Source organism: Vipera berus (genome assembly GCF_964194415.1).
Source record: "Vipera berus genome assembly, chromosome: 1".
Classification (NCBI taxonomy): domain Eukaryota; kingdom Metazoa; phylum Chordata; class Lepidosauria; order Squamata; family Viperidae; genus Vipera; species Vipera berus.
Genome location: NC_138202.1, coordinates 311659138 through 311687035, shown reverse-complemented (window position 1 = coordinate 311687035; position 27898 = coordinate 311659138). Strand labels below are relative to the sequence as shown.

The following is a 27898-nucleotide window of genomic DNA, read 5'->3' as shown; positions in this document are numbered from 1 at the left end:
ATGAGCCACAGCATCAGACATTTATTTCTGATAACTAAAAATATTAAAAGTAGAAATTTTTAGTCAATTCTACTTGCATGAGGAAATTCAGCTTTGCTGGAGCTTATTCTCATAATACTATGTTGTGGTTTCACAGTAAGTCTGAATCATGGTAAGCCCTGTCCTAAAGGAAATTGTCAGCCCCACTAGGTAGATCAGACCAGAAAACACTAAAACTATTTTTTACAGTATTTATACCAAAGAATCTTACAAGTCTTCCCCTCCTGTTCTTCATATACCCCAGTGCAAGGGCGTCAAACTGCCAGCCCACAGGCTGGATGCAACATGCTGAAACCGTGCCCACCCCATTGCTGGCAATGGGGAAAAAGTCGTGATTGCGACATGTCACGTGACATTGCGAGTTTGACACCCCTGCCCTAGTGAATCAGAGAGCAGTCACTTTTAAACACAATGTTGCTTTTAGGGAATTAAAAAAATATTTCAGCCTTCTTTGCTTATGTAACAGTTCTTGCATATTTCTGTCAAGGTCCCTGATTCTCTAAATAAATGCTATAAAGCACCATAGTTGTTTTTTAGAAAATCTTCAGGTTTCCTTGATGTGTCACATCATTTGTCACATGCCCCACAAATGTTCTCACAGTTTCTTGATAGGTATAAATAATAAACATCAAGACCTGATTCAAAATTAGTAAACATGACAGTGTAGATCAGAGGAAGAGATTTAAAGAATGTGTGCTTGGTTTATTGTAAATTATAGTTTCCAATTTCATCTGCTTGGGAGCCTTGTCACAAGTCCCTAGTCAAAAGATAGGCTTGAGCTTCAAAAGGATCTTGGTAGACTTGGAAAATGGGCCTTTTCCATTAAAATGAAGTTTAATGATGAGAAATGTAGGCTTCTACACTTAGGTTGGGGAAAAAACAGGTAGATGGTACTGACCCCTTGGTTGTATTTGTGAGAGGAACCTGGGTATCATGGTATACCACAGATTAAGCATTAGGTAGAGGTGTGCTGCTACTGTCAAAAGAACCAATATAATCTTGAACTACATCCATAGCATTTCAGATCACAGGAGGTTATACAAACTGTCCTTTGCAATATTGTATCCAGGATAAGAAAGATGCTGATAAACTGGAAAGATTGCAGAGAAGAGTTACAAAAATGATGAGGGACTTGGTGGTCAAATCCTCTGGTAAAAAGAACCAGTTATATTTACCCTAAACATTAGAAAGTGAAGGGAAGATTTGATAGTGGTTTTCCAGTACTCGAACTACTGCCATGGGGGAAAGGGTGCAGATTTTTTTCTCCATAGTGCCCAAAGGCCTAAAAATCAAAGGATGGAAGATCTTACAAAGAAAGATTTAAAATTTAAGTAAAGAGTAAGTTTCAAGCAGTGAAACAACCTGATTCCTGGAGTCATGGGTGATACACTGTCAGGCAAGAACAGCAAGACCCACATGCGTACAGATCAAACTATTATGTTCTGCTTATAATATAGGAATTTCTACAGTATGGCAGCCTACTCCTTGGAAAATTAGATAAGACTCCAAGGAGTTAGGAGGAGTTAGCCCTAGCTATTTTGCAATTGCATAGTGACTCCAGGCTAGCTCCATCCATGATCCTCCATGCCAGGCTGGGTGCTTCCCAATATACATCATTGAAGGTTTTCAAACAAATTTTGGATTGTGATTTATCTGGGATGCTTTGAGCATTCTTGTCTGAGCAGGGGCTTGGACTTGAAGACCTCCAAGTCACCATGGTCAACATATACTCCCTGCAAATAAGATCCTTTTGGATCTTTGCTCCCTTTGATATTTTCACATTGGAATCAAACTGCGGAAGTAATGGGAGAAGGGTGGTATAAAAATTCAATAAATAATAATAATAATAATAATAATAATAATAATAATAATAATAATAATAATAATGTGATCCTGTCAATTTGTCATTTGATTCACTTCTTAGTGGACATACCTGGTTGCCCTATTTCAATGAGGAGAATGAATTACAATTTACATTGCAGAAAAAGAAAAGGTAATGTTATTAGACTGAGGGATATATCATACATCCGTATTCAGGCTCATCAAGTCCATACCAAGAACATCTTTGTTCAAATCTACTGTGGGAAAATGTAGCATCCCCAAGCTTCATAACTATTGTTAGCTGGGTATTATAGAAATTAAAACCTGGCTTATACTAGGCTGATGAAAACTGAAGTCTAGATTTTCTGGGTCAAAAATATTGTGCTCATATCCATTCCGAAATTCAATTAAAATAAATTTCAATTAATTTCTTTTAAACAAATCATTTCCCAGTCTCACTTAAGAATGCTAAATAAGTACCCAAGAGTGTGTGAATGGGGGGAACTAAAATTTCATAAAAGTTTCATAAATGTCATCATTATGTTTGTTTTTCAGTGCCTGGGGTCTGAAAATGTTGCTGGTTCCTAATTTAATAAAAGGCCAGGAATATAATGAAATGATCTGACCATCTTCTTTTTGCATAGCATTCTACAGGTGAAACTCGGAAAATTAGAATATCGTGCAAAAGTTCATTTATTTTAGTAATGCAACTTAAAAGGGGAAACTAATATATGAGTTAGACTCATTACATGCAAAGCAAGATAGTTCAAGCCGTGATTTGTCATAATTGTGATGATTATGGCATACAGCTCATGAAAACCCCAAATCCACAATCTCAGAAAATTAGAATATTGTGAAAAGGTGCAATATTCTAGGCTCAAAGTGTCCCACTCTAATCAGCTAATTAAGCCATAACATCTGCAAAGGGTTCCTGAGCCTTTAAATGGTCTCTCAGTCTGGTTTGGTAGGAATCACAATCATGGAGAAGACTGCTGACCTGAAAGTTGTGCAGAAAACCATCATTGACACCCTAAGGAGGGAAAGCCTCAAAAGGTAATTGCAAAAGAAGTAGGATGTTCCCAAAGTGCTGTATCAAAGCACATTAATAGAAAGTTATGTGGAAGGGAAAAGTGTGGAAGAAAAAGGTGCACAAGCAGCAGGGATGACCGCAGCCTGGAGAGGATTGTCAGGAAAAGGCCATTCAAAAGTGTTGGGGACTTTCACAAGGAGTGGACTGAGGCTGGAGTCAGTGCATCAAGAGCCACCACACACAGACGGATCCTGGACATGGGCTTCAAATGTCGTATTCCTCTTGTCAAGCCGCTCCTGCACAACAAACAACGTCAGAAGCATCTTACCTGGGCTAAAGAAAAACAGACCTTGTCTGTTGCTCAGTGGTCCAAAGTTCTCTTTTCTGATGAGAGCAACTTTTGCATCTCATTTGGAAACCAAGGACCCAGAGTCTGGAGGAAGAATGGAGAGGCACACACTGCAAGATGCTTGAAGTCCAGTGTGAAGTTTCCACAGTCTGTGTTGATTTGGGGAGCCATGTCATCTGCTGGTGTTGGTCCACTGTGCTTCATTAAGTCCAGGGTCAACGCAGCCATCTACCAGGAGATTTTGGAGCACTTCATGCTTCCTTCTGCAGACGAGCCTTATGGGGATGCTGACTTCATTTTCCAGCAGGACGTGGCACCTGCCCACACTGCCAAAAGCACCAAAACCTGGTTCAATGACCATGGGATTACTGCACTTGATTGGCCAGCAAACTCGCCTGACCTGAACCCCATAGAGAATCTATAGGGCATTGCCAAGAGAAAGATGAGAGACATGAGACCGAACAATGCTGAAGGCCGCTATTGAAGCATCCTGGTCTTCCATAACACCTCAGCAAGTGCCACAGGCTGATAGCTTCCATGCCACGCTGCATTGAGGCAGTTATTGCTGCAAAAGGGGCCCAAACCAAGTACTGAGTACATATGCATGCTTCTACTTTTCAGAGTTCCGATATTGTTCTATGTACACTCCTTGTTTTATTGATTGCATGTAATATTCTAATTTTCTGAGATTGTGGATTTGGGGTTTTCATGAGCTGTAAGCCATAATCATCACAATTATGACAAATCGCTTGAACTATCTTGCTTTGCATGTAATGAGTCTATCTCATATATTAGTTTCCCCTTTTAAGTTGCATTACTGAAATAAATGAACTTTTGCACGACATTCTAATTTTTCTAGTTTCACCTGTAGCTGGCAATACCATAGGTCTCCAGGCATCTGACCAGCAGTATGACATTTTACAGTAGAAATATCAAGATTTGGACCTGCAGGGTTCTGCATGCACAGGAGGGACTCTATTGTTAAGCGGAAACTGTTATGGCTTTCTCTTCCATTGATACCAGTAGTACATTTTGTGCAGTCTCTCTAATTTATAAAATTCATTATGCAAGAAGATTAGAGAACTCAATTTATAGATTGAGTTGCATTTTTTTGCATTATCTTCTATATACAACCTCAAAAGAATTATGCTGATTCACAATATATGTTAGCAAGACATCATTAAAGGACCGTGAATGAACATAGCAAATAAAAGTAGATGAATGTTTTTAAAAGGTTATTGTGTACAAGTGGGAATTTGACTGAATTTTGAGAAAGCAAAAATGAAAGGGGAAAATGGATTTGATTCATTCATTATGAAAATTGAGGTCCAAATTTAATCATCTCATTTTCTTACATGGCAGATAATGGATGGAATTCCCTTTTGATGTTGTATACTTCTTGAACAGTTTCATACTATTTTTTGGCAGGTTTCATTTTTTATATAGATTATGGCTGCAAAGCTGGACACATATTAATAGGTCCTTTTAGAATAACTTCTTCCAAGAAGATCCTTCTCTGCACTGTGAATGAGAAATTTGCTCTAATTTGGAAAAATCCAAAAGGCTTCCTTGAAACTCCTGTAAATGGGAGTTTCTTTTAAATAAGAATGCATTGGCATTCAGTCTTTTGAAAGTCAGAGAGTTCTGTTGGGTAATGAAGAAATTATCACATAATTGAAATTCAAGCATTTTATTCCATGTCTTCCTGTCATTCAGATTTTATGGTGGCTTCACATCCATTCAGGAAAGACCATCCATAGTTTTTCTCTAGTCATCACTTCACTGTTTAGAAAGAAAAATAACAAAAACAACCACAAAATGTAACTTTTACATTTAGTCAGTGCACAAACTGATTAAACCAGAAAGGTTGATTTTAAGATGACTTAATTCTTCAAATCAGTTTAAATCAGGACATTTTGACTTAGCAGGTGGTTACTCAAGACTGTTGGGATACTCTGCTGTGCTGTTTCCCTGGGAGTTCATATGCTAAGTATATATACTTTTTTTTACTTCAGTTGTTTATTTATTTACAGATATTTACAGACAAAGTATAACCATGCCTGATATCCTCAGTAGAGGAAAAACAGGTTTCATTTCATCTTGCCCCTTTACCTAAGAGATGATGCGAGGAGTTACTAAAACTGCCAAGTTTATCTGTTTTAAGTCCACTTTATCTGTAGTGCAAGTCCCCCAGCTTGTGTCACTTGTGTCAGGAGATAGATCTCTCCTTAATCAATATTTACTTAACAAACAGCAAGGGATAGGAGAGTTTGTTCAGAAGAATCATGTGCACATAAGGGTGAATGAATGCTCGGTAAAGTACTGCCCTTGTTTGTCACTGTTTCTTTTTTCCTCTCTTCTTTTCAGCAGTCCAGACTTCAATTTTTGTTTCTTGCCATGTGGTCATGTTAAGGAACTGTGATCATGTTCAGAAACAGTTTAATAACTCTCTCTAGAGAAGAAGCTGTGCATAATGCTTCCATTAGTATAATGGCTAAAAGATTGGATTGTGAATCCGAAGGTTTACATTTTAAACATCTCCTCTGTTATAAACTGTATGGCAGATTAAGTAATCCATTCTTTCTCCATTTTATTCTCCCAGCTGTAGTATAGAGAAATGGAGTATCAGTTATAATTATGTGGCAGAACAGCAGCAACAAACACAACAAACGGTCTTGTGGCACCTAAAGGACTAACAAATTATCTGTGCTTTTGTAGATAAAATTCTGCTTCTTCATACACATACAGTATTCAGTATTCCTTACATACAATGAACAGAACTGTTACTCACAAAAAGCCTATATGGTAATAAATGCTATTATACTTGCGAAATATTTTGGAAACTATTAAATCAAATTGCTAATATTAATATTGATAGATGCTGCAAACATGTCTTTTTCTGCTTTTGCCCTTTAGAAAAAATATTGTTCTCTTTGGAGGACTCCTGGCAATAACTCGTCAAGGTCTCTTCCAAAAGATCTTCAGGCTTAGATCTGTTACCATGGGAAAGGATTTCCATAGTTGTGGGGCAGGCTTATCTCTTTATATATTCTTGCAGATCCAGCATGGCACCTGGCAGCATTATTTTTGAACAAATACATTTTATGTGTACAAAATGTGTTTAAAACACTTCAGCCTAACTGCACTTCACGCTGACTATTTTAAAATTCACTTATCCATTGCTCTTATATTTAATATTGAGAAATTCTACCTCTTGGTTTACAAACTAAGATAAGTCTTCTCTATCTCTTTTTTACCCCATTAAACTCATCAATGCATGTTGTTTCTGAAGGGACATTTTGTGTAGTAAAATGTTATCCTGAGCTGTCATTCTCCCTGACTTTCCCCCCTCTTTGAATCCAACCAGCTAGGCTAAAAAGTAGATAGAAAAGCGGTCTTTATCTTCTTCTCTAGAACAACTGAACTGGCCACATACAATTAGCTTTAAGGCATCTGAGCCTAGTTGTGTGTGCTTTTTTATTTTGTGAATCGGAGTTGTAAAAGCCATCTGAAATATTCATGCAGAATTGTCTGAGAAGCAGTTTCTGTTTTATTTACTGCACACTAGAACAGCCACAGTGGATTAGTTTGACAATACCCGTAACAAAAGCACAACAGCTGATGCGTGTGATGTTAGGAGGTGACAAAACAGTTAAAGTATGCTGCTGGCTACAGGCAAGCAGTCAGCAGATGCAGACAAAAGGGTTTGTGACAAGAATAACTCTCTCTCCAAGGCGAGCAGTCAAGAGTATCCAAAATACCAATACCCTTTTCTCCTTGACATTGTCTTCTTACACTCAGCATTTTATTGCCCTTTTATAGTAAAGAAACACAAACAAAACCAAAGTGCAATTCCCAAGGAGATCTGTTCTGACATAAAGGGGATCTTCCTTTCGCCCTTACTTTCCCTCTCCTGTGACTTGAAGGTGATTCAGTCTAGAGGCAAACCTGGCATAAGGGGCAACTCAGGTGCTGTCTTTTTTGCACATGGGCCTCTGGGATTAAGAGGATCAGTGCAAGGATGTTTTCTTCACTATTCCCATCCCTTTCAGTTGAGATTGCACAAAGGTAGCTCATAAGTGATTGCATTCAGGGGAGAGAGAAAGAGAGAGAGAGTGTGTGTGTTTTAAAACCGGCTTGCCTGTTAAAAATTAACGAGGCAAAAAAACATCCTTTAAACAGAGCAGGTTGCCTCTTTTTTCCACCTTAAAGTAATGAAATCAATTTCTGCCACTAATAAAGAACAATAGAATTAGGTAAGACACATGGGTGTCTAAAAATAGCAAGAACATCAGTTCTCTCTCTCTCTCTCTCTCTCTCTCTCTCTCTCTCTCTCTCTCTCTCTCTCTCTCTCTCTCTCACACACACACACACACACACACACACACACACACACACAACACACACACACAAACACACACCAGGCAGGGAAAAGAAAAGCTTTGGTCAAAAAGTTTTAAGGGACTGATAAATGTTTTTTTTCTACAGACTGATATTTCTTTCAAAAATGGGCCAGGGTCTCCAAAAGGAGAGAAGGTAGGATATGTAAGAAGGAAGAAAGGAAAGTGGAGGCAAGGCTGCCTTCTCGCTAACCTTTGTAACTCTCCTTCTATTCTCTCTGACATTCATTCAGCTGCCAAGTGTGTTTGGCAAAAGCCGCAGCCAGCCAGCACACTTCCAGTGACCGCTAACCTTGGTATGTCCTGACACTTATGATGAGTATCTGCAGGACACAGAAGGCAGGCAGGCTGCTATGTCAGGCTTTTATTATGTACTGCAGAGGCTGGGGACAGTCAGTTTAATAAAACAAATCATCCTTGAAGGTAAAGCAACTGGGAGGAGAAGGGAGGGGGACTGGGGGGGGAGGAGAGGGAAAGGAAAGTCTTTGCTGCTCGGGCAAAAATAAAAACAAAGAAATAAACCTCCCAAGAAAAGACAGGGACAAAAGTGGGGAGTGAAGGACTGCCAATAAAGCATCCCATTTGAAGCTCTGGCATCACTACAATTCTATCTAATAGACAAACACTTTTTTCTGTTGGCAGATTAAGGTTTAGCAGCTTAATCCTATATGCATCTACTCAGATTGAAGTTCCTTCAAGTTCAGTGGCCATTATTGAAGGCCTACTGGTGAACAAATCTAAGTCCTGTTGATGGAACCGTAGGGTTTTTGTACTATCCTTCCTTCCTTCCTTCCTCAAAATTTTATGGTCTTTGGCTTTAAAAGTTCCATGCTTAACAAATACAATGCTGCTGTAGCTGTTATTACACTAATAGTAGTATAGTAGTAGTAGTAGCAGAAGACTGTCCAGGGACTATCTGAGAATGAGATAGCGAATCTCTAAATTTGACAAAGTATCTTATAGTGTTCATAAAGACAATTTTATTAATGTTTTCATGATTTTCAGTTTATTTACTTTATTTAAATAGTTGTGCATTATGATGGGTTGTGTTTGTGAACTTTATGACATAATATTAGAGCATTCTGTAATGCTATACAAAAAAAATGATTACGTCAAGGAGACCTTTATCTCCTTGCAACATTTCTGACATCAGCTAATGAATTTGTAATCAAAGTTTATTTCTGAATTATTTATGCATGATTCATAGTCAGGTTGTATATATCATCTTAGCTGGATACTAAGCCTGATTGTATACAAGGATGTTTGCTTATGCACATGAAGCAACATTTTTTCCATTATTAGTCTGCATTTCTGTCAAAACCATGCCTTAGTTTGTTCATAAAATGTGGTGAGCATGCAATATTATGATTTTATTAACTTTCTGAAGTTAAAACCAAGTGAGCATTTTCCCACCAATCTCTATCCTTCTTTCTGGCAGGAAGTTTCATATATTAAAGGAGACTTGAAGGATAAGCAATTGCTTAATCTGTGACTGCTATGGGAGCCATAGGAGCAAACACCATATTTATCAGCGGACACCAGAAAAGTTGTTTTTCTTTGTTTTACTGTGATTAACCCCCATTGGAAATCATTCTAATAATACTTTCACATGCACTTCTGTTTCTTTTCCATGTCTGCACATGAATCCATTTTTTTCCAGGCTATTCCAGTTTACAAGGAACATTGTCTTCCCCCTTTCTGAGAGAAGATTGTGTGTCTGAAGTCCACCACCTCATTCCTCTTCTCAGCATTGTCTTTCTTCCCAATGAATGTCAAGTATTATTATTTGATTGACTGTAGCCACCTGATGCTAGGAAAATGTTCTGGGTTCATAGTAGGGATTGTTGTTGAGTCTATAAAAAGAAATCTGGTCGGGGCTCTTATTTGTCACTGAGGCATTGTTTCTGCAGATGTTTCTGCTGGAGAGATGTTCAATCTAATAGGTGTAAAGATGTACTTAGTAGGTCATTCTTACTTAGGATCAGGGAAAAGCTGCCCCCAGATACACACAATTAGCACAGCTGACTGGTTATTTGCTCACTAGGAAAAAAAAGATCATCTCTCTCTCTAATCACTCATCCATTTAAACAATTACAGTAGATGTTTTGCCTCAGAATGTGCATTCTCTTAAGAAATTATGATGTGCACCTTATGAAATAGGAAGGAGAGTCAGTCTGCTAGATTAAGCATTGAACAGTGCTAAATTTGTAAAAGAAAAGTGACAGTCATTACGTCTCTTGACTTAGAAATCTTTCCATGCCATCCAATCCTATGGTTTGTGGTGAAAGAAAAGGGTTTTTCAGAGGTTTAAATGCCTTCAACAACAAGCAAACAAAAGTATGTACAGTATGAAGGAAAAAAAACAGGACCCAGGGCAATGGTGAAGCTTATAAGCTAAATCTAGCTAATATGTTAATATGAAATACAAAAGAATAAGTCAGGTTCCATGACAGGAACATGCAAGTTGGATTTTTAATAAATAAAAAAAATAGCCTGGAGCAAGAAAAACTGGAAACTTTTGCAACCCCCAAAGGCAACATTACATGTGGTCACTTATTATTTTGGCTACACATGAGGTAAAAAAAAGCATTCAGTACAGGTCAGTGATGGCAAACCTATGACACACATGTAAGGTGTCATGCCATGACATTTTGGGTGACAACATCTCACAATAAGCATTTTCAAAAGCATGCCTGTTCTTGTGCAATTTTCAGAGGCTGTGGCCACTGGATGAAAATGGGGTGTACTCTTGTGCAACCTCCAGAGCATCTGAAAATCACACACAAATAGGGACATGCTTTTGCGTGGTTTTCAGACCATGGAAGATCATTCTCTAAAGCTACTACAAAACTAAAGGCCTTGTGCGAGCCAGAGCAGCCTTGGGTAGCCCTCAGGGACATGTCAAAAGAAAGAGAACACTGCCTAAAGTTAAGCAGTGCAGCGGATCCTAAGATAACTGGGCCATAGGGCGATCATACTGTTTCCCGAGGCTCATGTGCCTGGGATAATGTGAGGTGGTTTTTTGAGTGATAGTGGTGGCACTAAGGCTGAAATGGAGGCCCAGGCTTAGTGCTGCCACCGAGTGCTGCTGTTCAAGGAGTGGTGAGAGATAGAGAGTTGTTTCTCTTTTGTTCAGTTCAGAGTCAGGTTAAGCATTTTCTGAATTCTGAAAAGGTTTCTTAGTAAATCTCTTCAGCATATTACTTTTGAAGGCTGAACCTACTTATCAGAATACGAGATTGCGCTATCTTTTTCTCTTTAACTGTATCAGTTCTCTTTAACTATATCAGTATAAAATATTGCTCTCTTTTTCTTCTAATCCCAAGACTCAAGAACATATCCACATGTACAAAGATACATACTTTCACAACCATCTCTTCTTAGAAGTAGTTCCATTGCTTGTGCTTTGACAAACTGAAATACTGAAAACCACTTGAAACAATTTTGAATTTTCTAGTTGTGGGCCATTCTTTTGGAGATGAATAACATGCCCATTCTGTGGTACTATCACAGATTTGCAATATTCCTTTATGAAACTTTCTAAGATCTTTCTCTTAGAAATATTATTGTCAGTTATAGAAGTTTGTAACACAAGCATTATAAGCAACACATACACTTTTTGAAGACATGCATTACAGGTAGTCTTCACTTAATGGCCACTCATTCAGGGACCACTCAGAGTTATGAAACTTCAAGAGACTTGTGACCAGTCTTCATAGTTCTGGCATTGCTGCATCCTCACAGTCACATAATCATGACTAGGTAACCAGCTCATAATTATGATGGTTGCACTATCCTCCAGATATATAATCATCATTTGCAACTTTCACAGCTGGTTTCCAACAAAGTTAATGGGGAACCTGGCCAGGAGGTCACAAATAATGACCATGTGATGTCTTCATTTAATGACCTGCAGTGATTCACTTAACAACAACTAGGACTGCTACAACTGCTGTTGCAAGTTGGTCATGTGATCCCTCAGTTTATAACTGCATTGTTAAAGTGATGGAGTTGCCAGTCCCAATTACTGTCATTAAACAAGGGTTACTTATTATTTACCTGTAACAGACACTTAAACTCCTCCTGACTTTATGTAATTAAACTAAATAAATCAGTGTGATATCCAGATTTGGCTACTGTTTATTCTAATTATAGATATTTATTGTATAAAGTTAAATTTGATTTAGATTCCTAAGGAATCCTATTATTTTTTTCTCTGTTCTAGTGCTTATTCTAGTAGACAATGTGCCTGTACTACATCCTTATATGAAATATTTTGTCTGGTTTTGTGTGTGTGTGTGTGTGTGTGTGTGTGTGTGTGTGTGTGTGTGTAGGCTCATTGGTTAACATTAGGCCAGTCAATTTTTCACAGGACTGTAGAAACTGCTGAATTGTGGAACTGATTACACAGGTTACTATCATGTCTTTTAGTTGATAGTTACATGTTCAGAATATTCCTTAAATTCTGATTTCATAAGCAAAGTCTAAAAATGTTTAATTACAATCTGATTTTAAATTTGGAAGAATATTGATTATCCTTAAGCAATTACATAGTCGGTGATATAATATTGGCATTTATTTATTTATTAAACTTATATGTTGCCCATTTTGCCAAAGACGATTTTAGGTGGTTTACAGTCATGAATATAAAATTAATGTTAGGTAAGATCGCCTGATTTATTTATTTATTTTATTAGATTTATATACCGCCCTTTCCCGAAGGATTCAGGGCGGTTTACAGGGCATTTTAAAATCACACCAATACAAAATACAAATTAAAAGACAATTAAAAGATTAAATTATCCCTGAAAATAAAACCCCAGTTAAAATTCTCAGCCTGGGCCAGAGAGCTCAAAGAGCCAAGTCTTCAGGTCCCGGCGGAATGAACGTAGGTCAGGGGCAGTCCTGAGCTCCATGGGCAGCTGGTTCCAGAGGGCAGGCGCACCCACAGAAAAGGCCCTCCCCCTGGGTGTTATCCGCCGGCAATCTTTTACCGGCGGCACCCTGAGAAGACCCTCCTTCTGCGAGCGCACTGGACGAAGGGATTTAATTTAAAGTCAAGTTAAGTAAGAAAAGTAAGAAAAGGCAGTAAATCTCTGGTGTTGAGGAAGAATGGAACTATAACACATTGTGAAATTTCACAAAGTTTAAATTTTATATACTGTACATGGGATTAGGATAATTAAGAATTTGCCTTTATATTCTTACCTTCCATAGAAACTGTTTGGAATAATCTCTATTTCCCTTTAGCTGGAATGCTCAGAACTGTACTCCAAAATTATGGAGAAACATCAGACTGGAAAGCTGACCTCTCTTCTATTCCTTCGTACAAAAATAGCACAATTTTTTTTGGCAAATTTGTTTCCCTCACACCTGCTTGACTCTGGTTTTCCAGCAATTCATATAAAGGCCCACAGCTAGAAATATAGAAAATTCACTCAGCTATTCTTTCATGTTTTCTTCCTTTATAATTCCATTTTTACCATATTTTCCAAGAGTCCTATTTATGCTTCTGAATAATTGCTTTCTTCTGCCAAAGTGGTATTTGAAGAAAATCAAGAAATAAAATTTTTACCACTTAAACAACAATCTTGATAACTCCAGAAAATAGATGGTCCCGGTTTAGATAAATAAGATCAAAAAGCAGTTTCATATTTTATAGGAAATTATCTTGCCTTTTTAATAGCATCCATAAAACAACTCTTGACATTTGTCTGCCTTCCTCCTTACCTGTGTCACTTTTCTGAAAGACGAGATATATAAAAACGAAATTTAGCAAATGCCTCCCACCTTCCCCAAGTTTTCAGCTGCACCTCTACTGTATGCAACATTTAATGGTAATATGTGCTGTCAATGTTTAGGAAAGAATTTCTATAATTCTAGCAATTAGAAGCATCATATATCATTAGATTCTGTATTTATATAATTAAAATGAAACAAATGGGTTTTAAAAGGTTTTTTTTCCAGTGACAACAAAGTATGTCTTGACTACATCCCCTTTCTAACTGTTTTCACTTAGTATTTCTTTTGCATTGTAAATCATTTTTTTTAAAATGTGCCTGGTGTTTGGGTACAAATTCCACCTTTGAGTGTATTCAAGCAACCTCTATGGACTTCAGTAGCTGCTGATCACATGTCTGCCTCATGGCAAAATCTTATTTGTGAATTGCTTGTATTTGATCTGCTACAGTGGTAACAAAGCTTTCAGCGCATTGTGCAGAAGAAGCTAAATTTTCAAGCTTTAGGATGCAAAATAGGATGCAAAATACTTGGGCCAACATCTTGGCAACAATAGGGCATAAGAATTCATTAGCCAAATGTGGAATTGCAGACAATTGGGTGGGGGAGAGATCAAATTTTTCATGGATCTTTCTGGAAAGCTATTGATGCCTTTAAATAAAAAAAAAACTTCTAGCACTATATGTTTTTTTAAAAAAAGATATAACAAAGGCGTAGATTTCTATTTGAGTCCTACCACACATTTTTCTTTTCTTTGTATTATTTCAGGGTGTTTTTTTCCCCTTCCAGGTGTGTTTTTGGCCTTTAAAAAAATTACCCCATAAACAGGAGTATACAGTATGAAGAAATCCTACATGCAGAAATGTTTCTTGAGATTATATTTTAATTGATTGTTCTTTTTTCTTTCTTTAATAAAAAAAATATGTCAATTTGTAATTTCATATACTCAAATGTGTTTTATGGCTACTACTGTTTGAGGCAATTGCCTTCTTCTTTACAAAGAATCTGTGAAGATTACTGGTTTGTTTTTTGGTTTTTTGGTATTGACTGATGAACTGCCTCAGGTAGCACTTGTGTTGAATTCAAGTCCACACTTTGAGCAAACATATCAAAATGTTTTATGTGGGTCAAGCTGTCAAGCTGTCTATTAATATTGTCCTTTTTTTCTGGCAACAACTTTCCAGAATCTCAGGGAATCTTCATGAAAATGCCAGAAGTTAAATTTGTTCCCCTTTTCATGCAAAATATGAGTTCTGTTAAAGAATCAATTACTTTTCCTTCTATCCAACATTAACACTCAGCTGCCTCTTAATATGAGGAATTCTTGTAAAAAGATGTTGTTGAGAAATAGGTTTAGAAGCTACTCAGCCTAAGCAGGTGAAAGACATTAGCTTTTGGAGTTACACTGCCAGTGATTACTCACAGACTTGTGAATTACTGATCCATCCATCAATCTACACTCACTACATGCTTTTTAAAATGGAAAGGTAGCAATAAGGTAATGAATGACTCAAAGTTGCTTGTCTTCTTGGAACAAGTTCCTTTTCTCCAAAGGATAGTCATGAAATGTTATGAAAACAAAATGTTCTTAATCACTTATTTTCAAAATATCAAATACACACACAAACTCACACATACATATATATTTGATATTTTGAATATACATTATTTTTAATGGATATATAGCTGGAATGAGGAATCTGGGAGTCTATGGGTATTACTATAGTACAGTTCTAATATCAGTCACATTGTCCATGCCAATTGGGGCTGCCTAGAGTTGTGAATGAAGACATTTTAAATGGCTGTATCTTGTCTATTCATGTGGTCATCGCATGTACAGAGTCCTATGCTGCATAATACATTTTAAATAAATCATTATGTCTGAAAGAGGACTATGGAATCACCAGAAATTGGGTAACATCTCAGTCAAGCTGTTGAGGGTAAGGCATTATTGGATTCTCTGGGAAAGAATGCATAGTTGCCCTGTTCTTTTAATGATTCTTAGCATTAGCCATACCATAGGAACACACAGAAACAAAGAGCAGAAGTTGCTTTCAGCACATGCTTCATGCTCTTAGAGAAAATAATGAATTCATACATGAGCATTATATCCTGCAGACCTCAAGGCAATCGCCTTTCCCCCTCATTCCCTCCTTTGTTAATTATATCTTATAAAAACAGCACCCTCTAAACCCAGATGTTCATATTCTAATGCTAACATTCTGTAGTTCATCTTTACAAAGCTAGCTAACACATGTTTTAAAAGTTATTGTACTATATATAACAGCCTTGCCTAAGAGAATAGAGTCCTGCTACATTTAGAAAATGCAGGTGCTATGTAAGCTCCCTTTTGAAAGCAAGGACTTAGCTCAGTTTCCTTTGAAGATCCAGAGACTTGAAACTGAAAACTTTTATTAATGCCATTGTCTCCTTGTATCAGCAGGTTCCAGAGAGATTCCTGGAAGTGGCTCAGATCACATTACGAGAGTTTTTCAATGCCATTATCGCAGGCAAAGATGTTGATCCTTCCTGGAAGAAGGCCATATACAAGGTCATCTGTAAGCTGGACAGTGAAGTTCCTGAGATTTTCAAATCCCCAAACTGCCTCCAAGAGCTTCTTCATGAGTAGAGATTTTCCACCGCTATTTATGAATGTATTAAAAAAGTAGCAGACTCTCCCTTTTTTATGCCCAAGCTATGTGTGAATGTGTGTGTATGTGTTTCTATATTAATTTCATATATGAAATCAGATCAGAAACCCTTGTGATTTCTTATAGGTTTAGGTCAGTAATAAGTGTATAATTATTTTAACTCCAGCTTTTGTTTTATTTTTGCCCGTGACTTTTAACATTTTGGGGAAAAACAGTATTGGGGCATTTTCGCCCGATTCCTTTTCTTATCCCTTGAGAAGAAGAATGTTTTGAAGTGTGTACAAGCCTATCTATCTATCTATCTATCTATCTATCTATCTATCTATCTATCTATCTATCTATCTATCTATCATCTATCTATCTATCTATCTATCTATCTATCTATCTATCTATCTATCTATCTATCTATCATCTATCTTATTATATATTGTTCATTACCTGGTTGGTTTTTCCCCCCCAGATATCATGGTAAAATCCTACAGAAGGTGATGGCCCTTTGTTTGTATTAAAAGCTCTTAATCCTATGGGGGATTTTCACAGCTAAGGTTTCTAAATTTTTAGTTCAACTGCTAATGAAGGAAGCGCACTTTTTGTGTAACTCCATAGAAGATATATAAATCTTTTCCTTGCTCAACTGAGAGCAAAAGACATCTCTTCTAAGCTTTATGTCTTTCCTTTTATGAGAACAATGTACGCCCTCATTTTGGCATCTTTTATTCTACTATAAGCATGTGTTCAAGCTCCTTGTGCCCTACTGTTAGGTTTTTGAGAGAGTTATCTACTGTTGTTAGAAAGTTTGGGAAAACAACAGTAGTGGCAAGTTCTCTCAGAAGTCACCACAGAGTTGAAAGTATGCTCTGTTCTGTTCTGTTCCATGTTGGGCTCACCACATGTTAAAGGTGCTGGATCCAAAATAAAATAGACTGGAGATGGGACTGGATGAACCCAAAATTCCATAGCTGGAATGCCCTCATTTTTTGATGTTTGCCTCAGCTGTATTTATCTAGCTATATTTCCCTTTCTTCTTTCAAGCAAGGCAATATTGTGCAAAGCAAATGAAGGCAAGATAATTTTGTAGTTTGGCTAATACAATTCCGTGATATGGTCAGCTCCTCAAAACAATTGCATGTCACTGTCCATAAAGTAAAAAAAAAGAGTTGCTGTATGGTATTTGGTCATAGTGGAGCATTTTAAATTATTTTGTTGGTCATGGGAAAATATTTCCTATTGAAACCCATGGAATCTAAAAGGGGCAATCCCATGCACATGCATTTGGGGACTAAGTCCAGAAGTGATTTCTAACCAAATGTTTATAGGATGATTATGATGAATTATGAATGCTTTATTTTCACTGAATTGTGCCCTTTTACTTCATCACATTGAACTGTTGGGCCTAGGCCATCTTCTACATAGCATTTGATACAAATGTATTCTTCCCCTTCTCTGAAATCTTTAGGTGATGTATATATTTGATATTTGATATTTCATGTTTTAATTACTTTTTCATCTGAAAAGCATTGTAAGATATGTTTGCTTTATTCTCAAATTACTATGGCAAAACATGACATCATCTCAGAGTGCAAGACCACTTTCTATATATTAGAAATGGAATAGAAACATTTTTGTAGAAAATATTGATTAAAGGAATAAACTAGGCACAATATATACTGAAAGCACAACTCTGGAGAAAACTGTGCATAAAGTTAAGTGTTTAACTGTGCTAACTAACTTTCTAAGTTTTGAGCACGCTTCATGAGAACTGGATTGCACCTAAATATTGTGCAGAATTTGTATTTCTGTCCCATTGGCTAGGAAAATAAAAGCTAGTCACTTTATTCATTCCTCAGATTTACACTGAACAGAAGTAATAAAATACTTTCTGTTCTACAGCAAAAGTTAGCACCAAACAAAACATGAGAGCAGTGCGTAGTGTATTAAAAATGGAGCTCTTCAGAGTTGTCCTGATATTTTCAAGATAATCTTTTGCAACGAAGAGCCACTATTTCTGGCATCTTTCAATAAAACTAAACTCAACATGCCGAATGCAGAGCTGCCACTGAAAATTGCTAATATTTCCCTATTTTCTCTGATATTACTCTAATTGCATACTGAGAGCATGATGTTTTATGTTCCCCACCAGCAGGTTGATGACACGAGGGCTGGTAAGCCCGAAACGTCCTAATACCCGAACATAAACAAGTTCTTGCTGATGATGGGAGGATCTTATTTTAAGGCTGCCATTTTCAGCAAGGACAGAATATGTTTACTTCTTGTTGGATAAGATTGTTGGTATTTACTGGACAAGAATGCTCACTGAAGTCCAAAACAGAATTTCATCTCAAAATGAAAAAAACAAGGTTGATTTTTTTTTTCAATGAAAAGCAGAAATAAGAGTGGTCTGGATCTAGCTGAAATGAATTGCAACAATCTGTCTAATTCAAAAAAGAAGAAAATGTTCCCCTGAATGTTTTTATGCTTTCTTCAGAGGTATCTCTTTTTTCACATTTTGGGAAAGTAATAATGTCTAGCAGAATTACCTGTATGCCGTGGCACTATGTGTTCGCCATTTTCTGTGTCTTTTGTACAGATGCAGTAAGAATTTATTGTTATCTGGACTAGTATTTATCATATCACCTCTTGTCTCTCCCCCCCCCCCCCCAGGAAATTGAATCAGATTCAGTACTAATTGACCATGGTGGCAGTTTTACAGTTCAGCAGATAATTTTCTTTAGGATCCTCCTTTTTTCATCCCTTTCTTGAAATTGCTTTTTAAAGAAAAAACAAACATTTGGAGAGTGAAAGTTTACCCCATATACATTATGATAATAAAAAAGCTGACCTAGTCATTGCAATGATGCCTCATTTATAAATATTGCTTGAGAATCAAAAATGATGAAGAGAGTTGACAGTAAAAAAGCCTTAAAACCAGCTGATTTTTTTTTAAAAAAAATTAGGGCACAGGCCTTTGTCTAGTGACAGAAACACCACACAGGGTTTCTCAATATGCAGAATAGCAGTTTTCTCGGTGCAAAAGCTTTGCTGAAGCCAGCAAGATACACTAAAGCACACACTATGTTAAAGAAAAAGTCCAGTGGGTCTTTTCATATGTAATACATTATTCTAGCTAAAAAAATAAAAAAAATAAAACATAGTTTATTAATTCAGGGATAGGTTCCCATATTTGCTTTTCTTCTTGAATGTTACTTTTGATATTTTTACTCTGGTGTGCTCCCCGATATATCTGACCTAAGGAACTGGTTTAAGATCAGTAGGATCTGAAATCATGATCGGATCATAGTTTAAGATCCTAAATGTTAGTTAACTATTATTAAACAACTGTTCCTTGTCCCTGATGTACTGTATACAAGGAACTTCATAGTTCAAATCAAACTGAACTAAATTACCAGAAGTAGTTTACAAAGAGAAAAGATTATGGGGAAGCATATCTACCCTCCCGAGAGTTGCTATTTCAACTCATCCAACAGTCCAACTTTTTTAAAAATGGGGATGATCATTACGATTACGTCCTTTTATCTTCTTATTTTGAAAGAAGTGGTTTAAAGCTTGCTTCTACTAAAAGTTTATGGAGAGGTACAGGAGGTTTGAAAGAGAGACATTGTCTTCACATTATTACAGGAAGCTCTTCAACTCTCTCTATTTTCAAAATAGCATGAAATCTTCTAGCAGCCCACTTTAGCAAACCCTCCTACTATATTATCACCTTGACCATGGCCAAACATACCAAACTAAAGCCATACTTAATTTCTTAGACACAATTTTGAAGATTATACATTGTTAATTACATTAGTGCTGTAAACGTTAGTGCGGTTTGTCTTGAAATGAAATGTGATTCATTGAACTCAATGACATTTTAAAACTTATGCCATTTATTTATTTGAAACATAGCCTATAGAAAAATGAGAGCGAGTGAGGCTTCAAAACGGTCATAGGGGTGGGGAGAGAACCAACCAAACCTTGATTTGTTTTTTTAAAAGATCTATACCTGATTATTCCCTAGTTATTTAATGATCATTTCATTGTGTTAGTTGTGTTGCCTTTGTGCCTCCCAAAGCACATCAGATTGAGCGTGAAATATCAATTTTTTTTCTATCTTAAGGATATTTTTGCATCCTCCCCATGATTTTTTTTAGGGTTTCATTTTTAAAGAATAACATGATCACCTTGTGCCATAGATTTCATTGCCACGCTGAGCCACTAGAGCAGCACAAGTTGCTGAAGTTGTTGTACTATGTCTTCTGTCCATTTAAAAAGAAGAAGAAAAGGAGAAAACAAGAGGATAGCTTTATTGATTTGGAATTTGGAAGCATTCAGACCAGCAGTTCTATGAAGCAAAGCCCCATAATCCAATGTATACCTCCTGGGAATTCTTGAGATAGAATTGTGGTCACTTCATCTCTATGAATCTTACATGGATGTTTGTTTGTTTTTTGCATGAGTATTCTAATTTTTGATAATGCTGCACCTGATTACTGTTGATTTTGTAGCCAGGCATTCCTTGATCAGCTTCTAATGTCAGGAGACTGCAGCAAAATGTAAAACTGACCACGTCCAGCAATAGTAATTATTCAAATTGTCCATAAAATATACTAAAAAATAAAAGATGGCAGCCATGGAAGCATAGTCAAAGCTCTGCCTGTTTATGTACAATGCAACACATAGAAAAAATGAGTGCCACAAATAAGGCCACTATTTTGACTTTCTTGATCATTCCTGTGGATGTCCCTGTAGTTATACCTCCAGTCCCAGTTCACCCCCATTTTTTTGTTAGCAAAACTAGATGGGACTGGATTAGAAAAGACAGAAGGTATTTTTAATATGGGAAAAAGAAATTAATTTAAAACACTTTTTTAAAAAGACCTTGAAATTCTGTGCTGACATTCAATTTTCTCCTCTTTCCCTCTTTTCCTTACTACAGAAACTGGAGCTTATAGTGTGTGCCTAGACCTTAAATGCACCAGCGGAAGGATTAGATAAAACAAATCCTTCAAATTACCAGTTATTCTCCCTTAACCAGTACAATTATTCTTGTGCCTTCTGTGGCTTACAATTTTCATGTTTGGACCTTCCTTCCTCCACGCAATTCCCCAGATGCAATAAATACTGGTTTTCTCTCCACTTTTTTCCAGCTGTTTAACACAATGTTGATAGCTATGCACATTTTGTGTCTTTTTAAAGAACATTAAAAACAAAAGCAGGAGAATAAGTTTTTGAAGAAGATAATTTTTAGAACAGTTTGATAATGCAAATTATTTTTTCTCAATCGTTTGAGCAGCATTCAATTTTGAAAATTTCTTGTAGAAGCCAATTTTTTGTAACAGTGGTGCAGATCTTGTGTTTTCTTAGCCTAACAAACAGTAGTATAGGAGCAATATTTCATACGTATTATATATATGTGTATACATATACATACATATATAACCATATATACACCTGCTAATATATATATATAAAGATATATATATATGTATATATACTTATACACACACAATAAACGTGTGAAGTGAAAAGCTTACATTTTTCCAATGTAGATTAAGAACCTATTTTAGACATTTGTTATGCTTTGTGAGAAGAATGTTCTATTTGAAGCTATAAAACACTTAATTCTTACTGTATCTCTGGTTGTGTAATGGGAACGCTTCACATTAAATGATTTTTAAAAAGTGAAAGATATTAGGATGTAATAATTATTTAAGGAAATGTTCACCCATATATTTTTGAGGTTTGCTTTGTGCCTCTGAGTATTATTTAATTTTAAGTGTTTTAAGTTTGCAGAATCATTGTTACTGTACCAAGTATGTGGGTGAACATCAATAGCCAAGGGGAACTTTTATAAAGCAATGTATATATTCAGCTTGAGGGCTCTTCTTGAACAAAAGGCATATGATTTTAATAACTACATTCTGAGAACATCTGTTAAATTTATAGGAATTGCTGCAGTAACTGCATAGATAGTTGAAAGCATTCTTTAAAACCCAGCTCAATACTTTTTAAAGATAGATTTCTCTCATCATGTATCCAGGAGAAGAGTGATCCACTTTCTGTAATATTACAGAATTTTTTTCTATGTGCACAATATAATTTATTGGCAATGGATTCTTCCCTCCACAGGTTACTATTAGGTGAAAAGTAAAAGTGAAGATTTTGTGGCTTTAAATATAGGACTTTCACCAGCAGAACGGAAAGATATAAATATATATATATATATAAAATATATATAAATAAATAATTATATATATATATATAAAAGTGGTTTGCAAATCCCCTCAAAGGAGCATTGTACATGAAAAGTAATTTTTTTTTAATCCTCTTCTATTTGTCATGTGTATTATATAGTAATTACTGGTGTTTTAGTGCAAAGAATTCTTTTGGATATGTATTCTGTGTTTGGAAATTTTAATAAACATTGTTTTTAAAAAGCTCCCCTTAATGAATGTAACTGGTTTATATTAATAAACAGTTACTATATTGCACTTAAATGTTCTGTTGAAGGAAATACAGTTTTGTTGGTTATAAACCATTAAAAATATTAAGAGTTTGATCTGGGACATAAACTGTTAATTAACCTTTGAATCTTCTTAGGGCTAACTCTGTTTCAAAGTATGAAAAGTACAAAATCTTCAGCTATTTTCTCTACTCAGACAGCAAAAGAGTCCAAGAAATATAGGGTAAAATGTGGATAAGATGGCAAGTATAAATATTGTTCCCAGTGTTTTTAGTCTAGACCAGGGTGTCAAATTCAATCACGTCACGTGATGTATCGTGACATATCGTGATGTTTTTTGCCTTTGTGGAGCTGGGGTGGGCGTGGCCTTGCATGACACATCCAGCCTGCAGGCCGCCAGTTTGACATCCCTGCTCTCGACTTTGTTAAGGTATTAACATAATACTGTAGAATTTATTTAAAAAGTGTAAACACACATATACATTTTTACCAGGAAGCTTTTCATATTAATCTGAACTCAAGAATCAGAGAAATACTGTACCTTTTTAAACTAGAAGAATCAAAGGTTAAGCCATAAATATTGCTGTTGTCCCAGCTACTTCTCATATGTATATAGTTACAAAAGTTACAAAACACTGCCTTTATATTATTTAGCAATATATTGTAAATAGCATTATCTAAGTTTTTTTTGTAATAAAAACCCTTTAATTTGAAGTTAGTACAATAACTGAATTAATGAATTCAATTTTTGGATTATTTTTAATTTTATTATTTAGATAGAGGCAATTTCAACTGTGGGGGGGTTTGTTGTTGTCTATTGTTCTGAAGACTTTGCATAATTTATTGGTTTAATTTATCCTAATTTATTTGATGGTGTACAATTTTGTATTGCCAAGGATGTACTGTAATATTAATTGATGATGTGATAAAACATGAAGACTCCCCTGTCTGTATGGAGGGAAAAAAGGTGCAGTAGACAATTGACTGAAAAACTTACAATTCTAGCTTGGCAGCTACTAAATTGAAAAGAAATCAGGAAAAATGTTTTTTTTGGGGGGGGAGTTGGGGGGAACTCTTTTTTTGCGTGTGTTTTAAGCTTTTGTATACTCTCCAGATCTTTACCTTTTTGCTTTGTACCACTTAAAGGATACAGTAGTTCAATTGCCTTGTGTGCCTTCCATCTTCTCTAAATTGAATGTATGTGCAGTATATATGCAAGCTTGTGCAAAATAAAATATAAATTACAAGCTCATTGCTCCTGGCTTATATTCTTACTAAAGTTCTTCTTTATGGGGTACCAGTGTGAAACTACTCAAAAGTTGGAGCAGAATAAAAAGATGCAGAAAGGGACTAAATTTGTAGTCACACATGCTCCAAAGTACTTTGTTGATTATTTCTGGAGCCCAACACTGAATTTTCATATAAAAATCCAATATAAAATTGAGCACATTTGATGTTCAAAAGCCCCTAATGGAATGTGTGAACCCAGCTGATGAATTACTGTGTGTAAACCTAGCTGATAAATCATGGTTTATAAGAATGTTGTATAGTCTTCTATTTGTAGTTTCTTCAGCAAGGCTTGAATAAACAAAATGTAGGCTTACTGAGATGGGCAAATTCAATCTCTGACTGTGTCTGTCTGTCTCTCTACCTACACAGGAGGTTATGATCAATTGATTGTTATTTGCGGAGTACTTTTAAAATTAGGCTTAGAAACACATGATATCAAGGTTAATAATGATGCCTCTCTCATGGGAAGCCTCCTTGGCTTACCAGTGATCAAGATTTTGTAGGTTATGAACCATAAACTATCCCATGGATCCAGTGTAGCTTAGTAGATAGATTTTTCTTGCATGCTTAAATAATAATAATAATAATAATAATAATAATAATAATAATAATAATAATAATAATAATAATAATATAAAGTTGGAAGGGACCTTGGAGGTCATCTAGTCCAACCCCCTGCTCAGGCAGGAAACCCTATACCATTTCAGGCAAATGGCTGTCCAGTCTCTTCTTAAAAACTTCCAGTGTTGGAGCATTCACCACCTCTGGAGGCAGGTTGTTCCACTGGTTAATTGTTCTAACTGTCAGGAAGTTTCTCCTTAGTTCTAGGTTGCTTCTCTCCTTGACTAGTTTCCATCCATTGCTTCTTGTCCTGCTTTCAGGTGCTTTGGAGAATAGCTTGACTCCCTCTTCTTTGTGGTAGCCCCTGAGATATTGGAACACTGCTATCATGTCACCCCTCACCCTTCTCTTCATTAAACTACACATACCCAATTCCAGCAACCGTTCCCTATATGTTTTAGCCTCCAGCCCCCTAATCATCTTGGTTGCTCTTCTCTGTACCCTTTCTAGAGTCTCGACATCTTTTTTACATCGTGGTGAGCAAAACTGGATGCAGTATTCCAGGTGTGGCCTTACCAAAGCATTGTAAAGTGGTATTAGTACTTCACTTGATCTTGATTCTATCCCTCTGTTAATGCAGCCTAGCACTGTGTTGGCTTTTTTGGCAGCTGCAGCACACTGCTGGCTCATATTGAAGTGATTGTCTACTAAGACTCCGAGATCCCTCTCACAGTTACTACTATTGAGCAAGGTACCACCTATACTATACCTATGCATTTGATTTTTCCTGCCTAAATGTAGAACCTTACTTTTTTCACCATTGAATTTCATTTTGTTAGATAGTGCCCAGTGCTCGAGTCTGTCCAGATCCTTCTGTATCTTAAGCCTATCTTCTGGAGTATTGGCTATTCCTGCCAGCTTGGTGTCGTCTGCAAATTTGATGAGTTCCCCATCTATCCCCTCATCCAAATCATTAATGAAGATATTGAAGAGCACTGGGCCCAGAACAGAGCCCTGGGGCACCCCACTACACACTTCCTTCCATGTAGATGCGGTTCCATTGAGGACCACACGCTGAGTACGGCCTGTCAGCCAGCTACGAATCCATCTGGTGGTAATGCTATCTAACCCACATTTTTCTATCTTATCAAGTAGTAGGTTGTGATCTACTTTATCATGCATATATGCATATACATATATACCCAGACACATACTTAGAACACTTTTGGAGAGGACCAAACCTTTTTTTAAGTACAGGTTTAGCAAATTGCTGAAAAAGAATATATTAAATAGGGAAAAGAAAACAAGAATAGTGCCTTCCTGAGAGAATGATGTCTACACTGAAGGCTGATTAAAATAGGGTTTTTGCCTCCTGTGTATTGCTAGAACTGTCACCAGGGAGAGCTGATGAGAAATTTCACATGCACAGGCTTTTTCACTGCTGTATTATGGAGAAGGGTACCATTCCCCAGCAGTACCACCTGGAGGAAGTCAGTTGTGTTTATTAATGGTTTGGGTAGCATAAAAATTCAATTAATAAATAATCACTCCCTGCCCTTTCTCTCTCTTTTGTTTCTCTGGCCTGTCACCTGAGCTATTTGAGAACCTGGTTCCTACCTAGAAGACTCCTACTTCCATATTCAGAAACAACCAGGCTTTCATGTTTGAGGTAGAGCACACCTCTACACCTATGACCTGTTAGTTGGGCATCGTGTCAGGTGGCTTAAAACACAATTTCAAGTGACTAGCTACACTCACTCCTCTCCATCTCTCCAAATATTAAGAGGAACAATTTGTAGCAGGTGGTGTTTAGTGAGAAAGGAATGAAGCCAGAGGATCCACTAATCATTTTTTCTTAACTGGTCCCACATTCAAACAGTAAAAATAGCACCATTTGATGGTCTTGTTACTAAGGGAGAAGTAGAATCAGCAATGAGGGAGGAAAGCACAATTTATGCTGACATACTTTTCTGCCAAATGAAGGACTGGAGGATTATGCTAACATAGCCCTCTGGTTGTGCCCTAAGAGTTCTGGGAGGTTTGGCAAATGAACAGGGTTGCTGGGTGGCTTTGTTAGCCAATGAAGAGTCATGGTAGATTCATTAGTTAAAATTACAACAGCAATGGTGGAAGTAGTCATTACTGATTGATGGTAGACAGAATTCAGAGGAACACTGATTTAAATAACCAGTGACCTAATCTTGATGCACTCTACACAAGTGTAATAGCAAAAACTGCTGACATCTTTCTTAACATTCTCTACTATGAATTCAGTCATTTCTTGGACACATTGCCCAATGTTGCTGATTCATTCAATGAATGAGCCACTTCAGAACTTAAGTTTTAAAATGTACTCCTTAAATGATTGATCTACGGAAAACTTCATGAATGGAAACCAGAGTTATAGTAATAAGAAATCTTGGGAAGAGCTCAAGAAAAGCTGCTGGAGATTTCAGAGGGATGCTGGAATCTAAGAAGATTGTCTTCTTCTTACATTCTACAACCACAAGCATGAAGAAGAAAATTAATAATTCTAGTTTTGGGGACCAAATTTCTAGTTCATATGTGGCTTATAGGCACATTGCATAAGATGAGAAAGGCAGGTTTTAAGGAGTAATTGAAATGTTCTTCTTAGTTTCTTTTTGAATGGGAATTATTGGGAAAAGGGCTTTGTGCACATAGTTGGAAAACATACATGTAGTTTTGAAAAGATTTTCCCAAGAATTGTTACTGACAGTTCAGAGGAGTACAATGGGATGTATTGAGACAATGTGCATAAGTAATATCGTGCATCAAAATTTAAAATACCTCTCTATTTCAGAGGTCCCCAACCTTTCGGGCACCAGGGACCGGTTCCGTGAACAGAGGTTTTTCCGCGGACTAGAGGGTGTGTGGTTTTGTGTGCTGCCTGCACCCCATAAATGGAGCTCTGCTTGTCTGTGCAAACTGGTTCCTGGCATGCCACGGCCTGGTACCAGTCCATGGATTGGGGGTTGGAGACCCCTGCTCTATTTGACACCTCATTTTAAAGAATTTCAGGCAGTTTGTAATAACCCAAAATACATTAAATGATTCTAGTCAGGGTTTGAATTCCAGTCTTAGGGGATATACAAACATTTTCCACTGACTGATTCAAGACGAAACAACCAGGAAACTCTTTATGTGCACATGTGTGCATGCATCTTGAGAAAGAGCATGCTATGTAAAGTATATTCTTTAGTAAAAGGATACTGGTACTACAACATAGATGATGACTCTGCTAGTGGTAGAGGATGCTCCTGAAGCCTGAGAGATAGAATCCATGCTTGATTCTTATATAAAAAAGCACCTTTTCAAAGCACCTTTTCTGTAAGAGTCCAATAGCTAACTAAAGATGCATTTTATCCCAACCTCATCTGCCATTTTGATTTCCATTTGGACAACATGGCTATTGTACAGCATATGTGTTTTTGTTTTGTATGTAATATCCATCCAAAGGGTACCGAAAAGAAATCACATTGCTATTTGAATAAAATATTTAGAATTTAGGCATCAATACCAATTATTTTCAGTGCT

At 36.6% G+C, this 27898-nt stretch overlaps 1 protein-coding gene across 1 annotated transcript in view; it reads left to right on the top strand.

Annotated features, from left to right (window-relative positions):
- The window catches only part of PROX1 (prospero homeobox 1), a gene marked incomplete at both ends in the record, with an annotated part of 58600 nt that extends 42593 nt beyond the window's left edge, over nt 1-16007 (top strand). The window contains one exon of the mRNA XM_081315959.1: nt 15822-16007. Coding sequence (XP_081172085.1) covers nt 15822-16007 — 186 coding nt within the window. The remainder of the gene's footprint in view (nt 1-15821) is intronic.
- Nucleotides 16008-27898: the final 11891 nt, after the last annotated feature.